This window comes from Pocillopora damicornis, chromosome 4, assembly GCF_964200805.1.
Source record: "Pocillopora damicornis chromosome 4, jaPocDami1.2, whole genome shotgun sequence".
Taxonomy (NCBI): Eukaryota; Metazoa; Cnidaria; class Anthozoa; order Scleractinia; family Pocilloporidae; genus Pocillopora; species Pocillopora damicornis.
Window position 1 is genome coordinate 29,601,547 of NC_142673.1, and position 12,500 is coordinate 29,614,046.

The 12,500-nt window shown below is 37.7% G+C and overlaps 3 protein-coding genes across 3 annotated transcripts in view; 2 read left to right on the forward strand and 1 right to left on the reverse strand.

Moving 5' to 3' along the window:
* The window catches only part of LOC149047631 (spermatocyte protein spe-8-like), a 2,104-nt gene extending 812 nt beyond the window's left edge, over positions 1-1,292 (forward strand). Inside the window, exon 3 of the mRNA XM_089202445.1 lies at positions 483-1,292. Coding sequence (XP_089058571.1) covers positions 483-1,292 — 810 coding nt within the window. The remainder of the gene's footprint in view (positions 1-482) is intronic.
* LOC149047629 (uncharacterized) overlaps positions 1-4,948 on the reverse strand; it is a 12,741-nt gene extending 7,793 nt beyond the window's left edge. The window contains exon 1 of the mRNA XM_089203992.1: positions 4,885-4,948. Coding sequence (XP_089060118.1) covers positions 4,885-4,899 — 15 coding nt within the window. The 5' untranslated portion in view covers positions 4,900-4,948. The remainder of the gene's footprint in view (positions 1-4,884) is intronic.
* LOC113683672 (uncharacterized) overlaps positions 4,013-12,500 on the forward strand; it is a 19,270-nt gene continuing 10,782 nt past the window's right edge. Inside the window, exons 1-7 of the mRNA XM_089203966.1 lie at positions 4,013-4,321; positions 7,063-7,268; positions 8,242-8,313; positions 8,781-8,852; positions 10,056-10,130; positions 11,423-11,494; positions 12,231-12,302. Coding sequence (XP_089060092.1) covers positions 7,063-7,268; positions 8,242-8,313; positions 8,781-8,852; positions 10,056-10,130; positions 11,423-11,494; positions 12,231-12,302 — 569 coding nt within the window. The 5' untranslated portion in view covers positions 4,013-4,321. The remainder of the gene's footprint in view (positions 4,322-7,062; positions 7,269-8,241; positions 8,314-8,780; positions 8,853-10,055; positions 10,131-11,422; positions 11,495-12,230; positions 12,303-12,500) is intronic.

Consider the following 12,500-nt stretch of genomic DNA (forward strand, 5'->3'; position numbering starts at 1 on the left):
GTTTTCATGTTACCCTTGAGAATGCGGTTACACAGTAAAAGACTCCCCTCAGGGTAAAATATTATAAGATATGACTTCACTGATCTCACAAATTGGCAGGAAAATTACAGAGCAACATGAATGTTACGAATCGAGATCTATTAAGCTAACTTTCAGTGATTCTCCCGCCTATTATACGACAGTCCTCCATTAATATAACAGTCCAGCAGTTTTTTGCAAGAAGACACCGAGGAAGGCGCGAATTAGCCAAGCGCATCGGAGGTCACCTCAAACACTGCAGGCGATTTCCTGTATTAGCTACATTCTGCTTTATGGTTTTAGTTCTTTTGTTCTTTTTGATGTATCCATGGAAATAACCCTAGGGCAGTTTCGGTCGGGGGAAAGTGGTTACACACAAAAACGTCCTTGCCCGTGGGCAAACGCTATTTACCCATGGATAAAAGGGCTAGTGTAACCACGACTAATGTTTCTTACTGTCCTAGGTCCTGGCCATAAGAACTCAACAATTCAGTTTAGAAATTTACCGTGGCCTTTTAGAGCAACCTAAGAATGAATCTGGAAAAGAACAGAGGCTTCATCTTGGTACTGGTGTTTTTGGTTGTTGCAGCAAGATGTTTTACACGGATGTTCCTGTTGCAGTGAAGGCATTTCACTCTGCCACAGAAGAGGAAGTTCAGAGAGAGGCAAGAGTCATGTCTAACTTAAAACACCCTAATTTCCCTCTTCTACTGGGGATTTGCACACTGTCAAAGCCTTATCTTCTGGTAACATCATACTGCAACATTTCAGATCAGCCATGCATGGTGTCTTCTTTACTGAAGAGTAAAAGTCTGAGGCTCTCAGTGCATGTTTGGTTGACCTTGATCAGACAGCTTGCTCAGGCAATTGCCTATCTTCACAACACAGGATTTGTTCACAGGGACATTAAAGGAGACAATGTTCTTGTCTCACTTTTAAACAGCAAGCATCGGGCAATATTAATTGACTTTGGAAAATGCATAATTTTCAGCAGCTGGAAACCATGTAAAACACCTAACACCTTTAGAGCAAAAAAATACCACCAAAAACATGGCCATATTGCCCCAGAGATTGTTAGTGATGATAGTCCACCTTCATTTGCCAGTGACATTTGCTCTTTTGGGCAATTGGTCTATGCAGTTGGCACATTCATTGATCACCACTTCCTTTGTGCTTTGGGCAAAAGATGCTGCCATGACGATGCCACAACGAGGCCCAAGTTAAATCTTATAGTGGACGAACTAAAAATTCCTGTCCAACTTGCCTGTGACTGATTTGTTAGAACATCAAATATATTACAGGGTAAGAACGAGTTTACTTTTCCTTTTTTCCCAGACATTTTTGATTCATTGTATAATGACTATTTTTATTGGGAATTTAGATAATATAAATCATAATAATATTATTGAACCTAGTGTTAATCCAACAAGCAGAAACATGCCATGAGGCCATAACCCCATTTGAATTATTAGGGTCAAACAGTTAATTTACAAGGATGTAGCCAGAATGAGGCAAGCTGAGGAGCTTGCAAGCTTATCATTTTGATTTTCTTTCGAGAATGGTCTGTCTTGACATACTCATTGTTCAAGGAAGGACCTAGTGTACTTGTATAACCTAGTATACCAGCGAGACCATTGTCCCTATTGTCCCCTGATATTATGTCAGTCTAAATATTTTTTCTGGCTACTACGCTGGTTTATTTCAATGTTGAAAGAATTGAGGTTATTATGCATTAGATTCCTGATTAAGCATTATTTCTTTGTTACACCAATAACGTGCACAGAAACATGTGCAGAGACAACTTGATATTTTTGCTCAGCACTGAACTTAACATAAAAATGGACTATTTTTTTCTCCCAAACGAGCATGTTGACTGATTGTCCCGCAACTGCATCACTGAGAGCAACACTTTTGTAAATTTTTATTCCAGTGAGACTGATTGCTTTTTGTAATGAACTTATCATCTTATCTTATTATCCATGTGGCAATATTTGTTTGAAGAAATGATCTAGGCAGTTTTTAGAGGTCTCTGGGTGCCCGTTAAAGCACTGAAAGCTTCTTCGATGGCACATTGTAGGTTGGCAGCTGGCAAAATGGCACATCCTGCAAGACAGTACTTCTTTTGGGTAAAAAAGGAGCTGCTTTTTTTAAGAGAGGTTGTCAGTAATTTTCAAGAATCCGGCGACAGAAGCAAAAATTCAACTTTTTTATTTGCTCCAAAAGACCCTTTTGGTGAATTGTTTGGATTTTGGCAAAAGATACGAAAGTTCGAAATCGGCCAAAACGCACTGTTATAGAGAGTGCGTTGTGTTACGGAATTACTAAATATAGAATTGAGGAAGTTTCTAAAACGCTTAGTCATGCTGACTCATTGAGAACTCTTAATGGAACTTTCTAGAACCCTTAGTCAGCATAATTTCTCATTATGCAATAGCAATGTAATGTTGCTAAATATAGTTGTATTACAGATCTCTGGAATGTTCTAGAACATTTTGTAAAACGTGTATAAGGAGTCGCGATTAGTTAAAGTAGCCTTTTCTTGAGTGAGCCTTTCTTTGAGAGCAAAGCTAGTGTTATTACAGAGCCGGAGAGCGTGAATCATTGGGATTCTTTTTTGTTATTGGAATTGTCAGCCGTGTAGTAAGCTACGTTTGAGAAGAGCTGTGTGGATATCGATAAGTTTCAAGGATCTTCGAAGAGAACTGTGAGTTGTGCAGTAGTGCACCGAGATTATAGTTTTATAGAGGGCTCTAAGATAAGTGAATAGTTATTGTGCCAGTTATTGGTACCGCCCCGTAGTAAAGTTATTACGTCAGTTAATAAAGTAGTTGAGTTGGCACGAGTTGTATCTTTCTAGTGGTTGAGAAAATACCGTAACAGTACTTAATTTGCGCAATTTCTATCGGGCTTTCAGTGCATTTTCACAACGCTCGTACAAGACAACGAAAAATTATCTTGGATTCATGTTTTCATAAGTTTTTTTTCATCCCTTGGAGTAGCTTTGCAACTATATTTAATCTCCAGCTGAACTTTCTTTCGTTTGTAACCACCCGCGTAAAGTACACTATATTTTCTATTCCGTTCGTACGCTGAATTTTGCCATATTTCAGACGACCATAACATCGAGGGTATACGGATGTACAAAAGAGCTCTTTTCAACGAGAAATTCTTGGTGTTTATCATGTAAAAATATTATCTCTGGCCCGTGAAAAGCAAGTGCGCCAGACCAAAATATATAGCGTGCATTTTCACGGAGTTCGGCCATTTTCTTGCTGTACTCCTACTGCAAATCACACGCTATTGGGACAAAACTCGACGGGTTTGGTCTCTACTTCTGCTTTGATTCATTTAAATACATCAATTTTAACTTTAAAATTACCCTACCTTTATTTTTAAGTGAAGAAACCTGCGTTTTAGGTTAAGTTTTTTAGTTTATTTTTCTCGAGTGCTAAATAAACAAATCGCTGTTTACAAAGATACCAGCTCTGTCGACGTGTTTTTAGATGAAATTGGCCTGTCGCTTATGTTGTTCTTTAATTAAAAATCTAACCCTCTGGCATAACTTTAGAGTAAATTACATGTAGCTATAAATGTTGTTGTAAATAAGTGAGCGTGAGCTAAATAAAATCTTCGCACACAAAATATACGAAACTTAAGAATTTGTTCGTGCTTAGCGTGCGTATATCGAGTTATGGATGCACGCGGGAAGTTTGGAGAGCACGAAAAATGCGTAAGAGCAGATGGAGGCGTAGCCGAGAGCAATTCTAGCTTTCCCTCCAAACTTCCCAAGTGCATCCATAACTCGATATATGCACAGCTATAAGCATGAGCAAATTCTTTACAACAGAGTGACAACAAGGATCTGCGTGAAGAAGCCTTTCATTGTGATAGAGTGCAAAATTCTCACAACGCACAAAAAAAAAGTAAACAAACGTCCCTATTGGCTGGTCAAAAACACGCCACATTTTATATTTTGGTTTGAGCGAGAAAATTTGAGCCAGATAACTGATAACTGTGAGAGAAAAGCTCAAAATTTACGGGGAAAATGGAGAAAATCAAAGCCAAATGAACTCACGTGTCACTAAAAAATGTTTTAAAAGTCAAAGACCCGAAGTTATCAAGAAAAATTTGCGAAACGTGCAACTTGCGAGTTTTTTCGGCTTTATTTTTGTTGCTTGTTGGATCAGGACCTAAATGGTCAATGCCGATAGAAAAATTGGGCAGTTCTTCGTTGGTTTCTTCCATATTTCAAAGAGAAAGAAAACTGCACTGCAGCTTAACAGGAAGGAAACTCTGAAGCCAGGTAAAAATAATGCTCACGTCATCTTATTTACGCACGGGCGTGCATAAATAGAGATTTTGTTCATAGCGGCTCAATAGGACTTATAACGAGCAAGCACGCGCGCTATGTTATAAATTTAGTTGTCGCTAGAAAATACTCGCTTTTGCATGAACCTCGTGCATACATTTGGTGTTTTGCTCGGTTGCATCTCATAGATTTCTACCACTGTCACTGTAATTAACATGGCATGTTTGCGTAGTCCACCTGTTTAGATACATTTTCAAATCAACTCTAGGTTGGAATTCTATCTGCAAAATTTGTGGAAGATATCCGAGAGATAATGCAACATATTCCTTCTCAGACAATCTGATTCATGGATTACCGTAGTACACCACTTTCTAACCCTGCTGAGAAATTATTCTCATGCAACATATAGAGGGTAAAATTTCCACACAGCCCCATACTACATTATGCATTCAATTCTTGGATAGAACAAACACTACATTGCCACTGGGAAAACAGATTTGTTTTACAATGGTATGGGGCTGAGCGAAAATTTTACCCATGTAGAGAAATGCACTTACGTATGTGTATTCCATGTTTTTGAAGTAAATTATATCTGCCTACCTCAGCATACACGACTTTCATTACTCGGTGTTCCTTCGGTTTAATCAATCTACTTTCAAACTCAACATTAAGATAAAGGTTAGTTAAATGCCAGTAGATTTAATTTTCAATACATTCCCAGAAATAGGAGATTAACTTTTGGGAAAATTCTATATGTCTGAATTTTACTTCTTGGACTAGAAGTGATAAAAAATACGATTTTTGACCTTAAAAATGTGGGGTCGATTTATACAGGAGTAAATACGGTATTTATATATTGATGCTATTGATTAGGTTCTTGTTGGATTTCACCCGTAATAATATACATGGAAAAATTCCTCAGTTCTGATTGGTTAAGATAAATGCAGTTTTTAGGTAATTCAGTGCAGAAGAGAGTTAATTCAGTGCAAAGAAAGTAACAAATCATACATTCTGATTGGTTAATAATAAAAGAAACTCACAGATAACCAATCAAACGCGAGCCTTGGATGTCGTAACAACATTTGAAAATTTGAAAATTTGAGAGCGAAACAATGGCCGGCGTTTCAAGTAGGTTTTCTTTCGCCACCGCAGCTGAAATACAGCTCAGATAACGAAAACACTGTAAAAAGCACTGCTTTTTGGTTGTCAGTTTGAAAATTGGAATTGCCAAGGAAATCGAATATTACTAGCCGACCAAGCTTAACACTTTGCTCGAGCGATCCAACGCCGAAATTAGATACAAACATGGTTAAACCTCGGAAACGACGATTCCATTTCATCGAAAATGATTCGGACACAGATTGAACAATTCCTTGAACTGTTTAGCCGGACTTTGAACTTCTTTGCGCCTTAAAGATGTGAAGATATCATCGCATATTATTTTTTTGATCGTACGCGGTTGTTTTGACAGAAAGCACGGTTTGAATAAATCATTTTTGCACTTGATGCACGCGCTTTGTTTATGCTTAATTCTGATAAGGCATCTCATATTTTTCCATGTATATTATTAACACGTAATCACATGATTTTTCTCGTGAAATTTGGAATAAACAAGCAATTGATATTTTTTTCAAAGACCACAAATTGCACGAGCCCTGCGGGCTCGTGCAATTTTGTTAGTCTTTAAAAAATTTACTCGTGCTTATTTATTCCAAATTGCACTCGCAATCATGTGATTACCTATACGAAATGTAAGACCGCTATAGAAATCGGAACACTCTTTGATGACTTTGATGGACCCAGGTCAAAGGAAAAACCGTGTCTTGTTTTCGTTATGTTCCAAGAACAACTTGCTCGAGATGCGAGGAAGGAACAGTTGTCGATTATAAGAAAGTGGAGGATATATGTTATTACAAATGCAATCACCCAAGGCTTTTTTCCATTGTCAAGGGAAAAAACCGTGCCTTGTTTTCTTGATGTTCTAGATTGCATAGTGTGCAGTGTGATGCAGTCTACGGGACTTTTTCTTCAAATAAAATCAATTAAGGAAAAAAAACCTCGAAGCTGATGCTTTTGTTCCTTTTGTCTTTTCTTTCTGGAAAAGAGAAAAGAATGATCAGCTAAAAGGGAACTACCCCTTTTAGCTAATCATTTTGTTCCTTTGTCTTTTCTTTCTTTAGTGTGTGTATTTCTATTGATACTACAATACTGCTTCCTAGCCGATCGAATTGTTATCATTCGGGTGGAACAGATACCCTCTTGATAGTATATAAGCATTCGCGCGAGCTGTTGGTGTATTTAGTAGATACGGGTGTTCTCCGATGTAAGTTCAATTATTTTTGTGGCTGAGGCATTATTGACATCAAGCTCGGTAGTAATCAAGTTTGCCTCTATGCTTTTAATGTCGTAAGTGTCCTAGTTAACTAAAGTGGTAGAAAAGTAGGTTAAGCAAAACATCATTGTTTCCCAGGCGGCACAACTTATTTTCAGTGAAGGTGCTGATAAACAGCAACGCAAACTAGCTTAGCCTAGCTACTTTAGCTCCAAAAGCACATTGCTGGAAGTACCATTTTCTCACACGGGGCATTTCTCTCCGTCTTTTATTGCTGGGGAATTAGAACCTGCTAATGATTTACAGAGCTCAATCATTTCGCCAATTTGGAACATCAGAATAAACAGGTGATTTACAATTTCTTAGTAATGAAATTAAACATGACGTCAACTTCATTCTGCAGATGCACAAGGAATCTTCAGTTCAATTATGGACACTTCTTACGCTGATGGCAATGTTGTCATCTTGCGTAGCCTCAGGATTCAATTGTTTGAAGGATGTTCACCCAGGGAATTGTACCTGCCATCACTTTGGTCAAGTACGAGTTGCTGTCAAGTGCATCGGTATCACACAAGTACCGGGTAACTTGCCTGAAAATACGGTGTTGCTGTAAGTACAACGTTATTCTCTAACTGTGAAAGTGATTTATAGACCTACTTCAAAATGGCGGCCATGCGTGATTACTCTTCTTCAATGCAAACAAGCCTTCTTTACATCACTTTTTAGAGAACATTCTGTAGTTCAAATGAATAAAGGGGGTAAGTTTCTAAAGAAACTGTGACGCTGTGTCGGTGGGAGAGTATAACAGGGTAATTTAGTATTATCAACTGGGTTGATAACGTAAATTGGCCACCGTGAAGAGTTTAAAAGCTGACGTTTCGAGTGTGAGCCCTTTGTCATCGCTCTGACGAAGGGTTAACGCTCGAAACGTCAGCTTTTAATCTCTTCACAGAGACCAATTTACGTTATCAACTCAGTTGATGATAGTACCTTATTCTGTCGTTCAGTTTACGCATGCCGAAGATCTCAAAAAAGCGACGTCACACTGATTTATAAATATATGGGCAGGAGATGCCGATAAGGCTTGCTAATGATGACAGAGTACTATTAGTATCCAAGTGATCACATGACTTCAAAGGTTAACCGAATGATTTCATAAAGCTAAGGGATTTGATTGTGAATAACAAATATCACCATCTATTACTCTTTCTTAGATAGTCTAGATATAGCCTTTGCTGAGTTCTCGGTCAATTAAAGATGATAATAAGGAAAAAATGGAGAAAAGGAGGGAGAGAAAGAGAGTGTGTTGATTGAATATAACTGACTTCCTTTTACAGATGTGGTCTTTTTCTTGCCTGATTGTTCTTCTCTTCATAGCAAAAGCCTGGTCTAAGCTATTTTAAATCGCATCGTATCATAATCAACAATTTTGCGACACTAACGCATTAAATCTTACCCGGTACTTCCCCATGTAGTATTTTTATTCCTGTGACCAATACTTACAATCAAGTACTTGTGTAAATAGTTATTTCCTCATGGTTCTCTACTGAAGTTACATTCTTTAAAATATTTCGTTGTCTAGGAATCTTTCAAACAACCGTTTGAAATATATACCGGAGGACGCCTTCTCAAATCTTAAATTGCTTGCAGACATGTGAGTTGATGTTCACGTTGTTATTTTTATCATAGCCGTCAGACTCATTCCTATTTGTTTGCGAGCGATCCGGGTCTGGGCTGGGTGCATTAAATTTACGTAGATCTCCACCGTTTATTCCATGTCATTTATCCTTTTCCTTTCAACTGGTTCAGCAATTTCATCATTCAATGCTCGTGGGGTCATTTCTCTTAGCAGACACCTCTAAGGATAAGTTCAATGGTCTTCTTTTTTGCTTCAACTGGATTTGTCGCTTAGACACTTGCTGTGTGTCTAATCATGCTTGAGACTTTCACGCATTGTGCATATTTTAAAACACTTTATCATTATAATTATTACTATTGTTGTTATCATCATTATAGATCTCCTTCACAAGCGTGTAAGCCCATTACAAGAGGTTCAAGCGTTTAGCTTCATTAATTTGTTTTTGATCTTGTTGATTGTCATTCTTTTTCTTATCCTCTCAGAGATCTATCGCAAAACGAGTTAAGGGCAATTCCGAAGAACACTTTCCGAAATCTGACGGCTTTGTCTAACGTGTGAGTAATTGCGTGATTTTTCATTGAGGGGTTTTGGAATTTTTCAGTAAAAAACTTGGCTCAAGAGATAAAATTTAAGCGGCAAGATTTTGTTCCTATGCTACTGAAGAAGAATCAGCATCCAATTATACATATTTCCCCTTAGAAAAAACCCCTTAATTTCATTCTGACCTAACGCTAGTCACCTTTGATAACCTTAACGAGGCGCCTTGGGTTCAAATGACACTTCCTGTTCGATTCATATTAGGAATAGATTCTCTAATATAATGCTTATTCTTGTCATTTTTCATTTGATCTTAGAAATATCTACCAGAACAACATCAAAGGTGGATTTATCCTTCCTAAAAGCGTGGTAGCATTGTAAGTTCCAGCTTTTCAAAGGTTTTTTATTCAAGGCCACAAAGCAGAAGTATACTCAACCATCTATACAAATTTCATCTCCACCAATCACAAATACATATGACATAATGACTCATGAATGACGCGTTTTGAGTAACCTGTCCTCTCAGAAACTGTCTTAAAATGCGCCAAAAACCCGATTATGTTCGCTGCTATATGGAATCATTCCCAGCAAACCTGGTCATTTACCGATGACGTAAAAAGCAATTCCAGTTCTCTTTTTCACCATCCTCTGGACTCAGATCTGAAGGCCTTGCTGTAAAAAGTGCAGTTGAAGATTTTCGTGTATGGCCAATTTGCTGAGTTGTTTTTCAGACTCTTTTCAAAATGGTGGTCAGGAATCCAAAGAGGAAGAAAATTTGCCAATTTTTAGGTCACTCTCAGCTTTGGAATTTCAGTCGGGGAAAGTTGTAACAGCGAGGATAAAACGTATCAGCATACGTCTCCTTTATGTAACTCGAAAATAAATCATGATGAAGGGTTTTATACAAAATTTGCTTTGCATCCAATTTGCTCAATTTTTATCCTTATTCTAAAGGAAACACATAATATTTTTCAAGCCAGCTTGAAAATTCAAATTAAGAGTTAAACCTATATTACGCATTATACAACATTCTGAGTCTGATGGCTTACGAGAATGCGTTGGTATGATCAATTTTTGTCAAAAATCGATGCATGTGCGTTTTCTCTCGTTTTCGTTAAATTGATCAAGATGTAAAGCAAAAACTACTTCTGTTGACCTCGCAAAGAGATTTTCCGAACCCTTTTATGAAAATAAACCTTCATTCATTTATTTGATTAAAGAAAGATGCAAAACAACGACCTAACGTTGGACGACATGAAAGAGATTTTGCAACATTCTAAGGATATCACTTTCCTGTAAGTGTGTGCATCTTTTAAGGAAAATTTACTCATTTTATGAAGCATGGGATGAGTCTTACTTTTCACTGCGTTATTGTTATGAAGTCCGGGTCCAGGTGCAAGCACTCAATTAATTAAAAGTACGTATGGGGTATCGGCTTGGCGTTGGAGAAACCTTACGAATTACTTAGGGGCTACAACAACATAAGCACAAGTGCAAGCACAAACGTTACGCAAGCATAACAGCTCTTCTTTCACCTTGAAAATTACCTCGACGCTAGCATAAACACAAGTTGAAGCAAGAGATCAGATTTTTTCACTTGTCCTGTGGTTTACACTTTTGCTTGCATCAAGGCCATCATACGAGCTTTCAAGTTTGCACTTGCGCTTACGTCGCGTAGTGAGAACCAGGCTTACGAATGATAGCTCTTCTCTCTGGTCACTAATCTTTGCAAGGCAGGTTGTTCAGACGTTAATATGATTAATATCATCTAGCTTCACTTGAGTCCAATATTTAGACAAGATGAAAGATTTATTTTTAAGCTAATTGCTTTCGTTTACATATTATTAAATCCTCGCAGAAGCATTTCGGGAAATCCCCTTGGACCTAACCTAACTGCAGACATTTTTGCTGGTTTTGACAAGATCGTGTATTTGTAAGAACCGTAATTGTTTGTAACATATGAATAAGATTCATGTAAGATTTATCTCAATAATTATGGCACCTTTCCAAGGTTTCCACTTTTCCCCAAGTAGTACTGCTACAGTTTTTGTTCTTTAAAACCTTTGTTATTTCAGTTTCTAATTCAGTCTTTCCTAGTTTACCATGTGTGTTTTCGTGGCGTGAGATTGCGTAGCTCTAACAATCAGCAAATCCTGACAGCTGAACATTTCACACAATAATGATGATCATGTCAAATTTTTAAACTCCTTTCTGATTTTAACGTCATCTACGCCTTCGTCGACGTCGTTGTTGTAGGCCTGTTTCTAAAGAAACCGAAATTTTTATAATTCCAAAGTGTGACAACTTTTAATAAGCAGCTTTGTCAGTGACTAACGACGAGTTCTTCTTGTCATTTATTTCAAAATTAACCTTCATGAATGATACTCTCTCAAGCTCTACGGAACTTAGACATTACAGCAGTTCAGCAAAACGAGGGCTTTTTGGAATAGAACTGGATGATCACTTACCATACACGTAAATTTATTCCATAGGTATGCAACATATAAGTACCGGCTGCAGATATCTTAAGCTTGCTGAACGGATTGTGCCATGCAAAGCTAATCGAGGTTCTTTATTTCTGAACTAGGGAATTGTCAGAGAGCGGTTTAAAGCGCATCGAAAGTGGAGCTTTCCAGGCAATGAAGAAGATAGAAAAGCTGTAAGCTGAACAGGTTTTTTGCTCTCACTTACTGGGCGAGTTTGGCTGTTTGGCTGGGTTGAACAGGTTTTCTGGCTCTCACTTACTGGGCGAGTTTTCGGCAAACTTAAATAACTGTTTCTCTAACAACCATCGTTTTTCTATTACCACATAGCTGGCTTTTAATTGCACGCGGTTTCTCCACTAAGAGGGTCTCGATGGGGTTATGGCTTTTACGGCTAACAGTTAAAATGTTGGCCAATTTACGACTAACGATTAGTATCTTTCCATTATGGTCGCCAGAAAGTTTTTTTTAAGGTTTTTAACTTTTTCGACGAATAACGGTCAAAATTGTCAACTTTTTTCGCCCAACAGCTAAATTTTTGGCCTTTTACGACAAACGGTTGACCCCATTGAGACCCTTCACTGACCGAGAGCCTCGAAAAGGCTGAAAACTTGTTAATCCACCCCTAAACAGTTACTCTCAGTAAAAATCAAGAACTTTGTATGTAAGTAATGCTTGAGTTGCTTTCGACTCCGTCTTCGTGTTCCAGACGATCAAGATATAATTTTCTTATTAGTTTATTCTTAATAGACTGTTTAATCGTTTGTATCACGATATAGTCACTTGAGATGAAGATTGCCATCTACACCTCAAGTGACTACATCGTGATACAAACGACTGAACAGTTTGTTATTACTAACCAGCACGATGAGCATAACCTCTTTTACAATAGTTTATTATTCTTTATTGCAGATATATTCGATCGGCAAATTTGACAAAAATTGCTGATGGAGCGTTCAACTCTTTAAGTAAACTTATTGACTTGTAAGTCCCTGTTTTTATGTTGTAAGTAGAAGTTGGCATGTTCTCTTACTTTGAGAATTGCTCTAATTTTTATCCTTCCTAACAAACAACAACCCCCAATGAACGAAAACTATCACACGAATATGTACCTCGTTCCTCGTGATATATTGGAAATATGTACCTGCTGCATTAACCTCCTGGTTCCTTAATAATTTCATT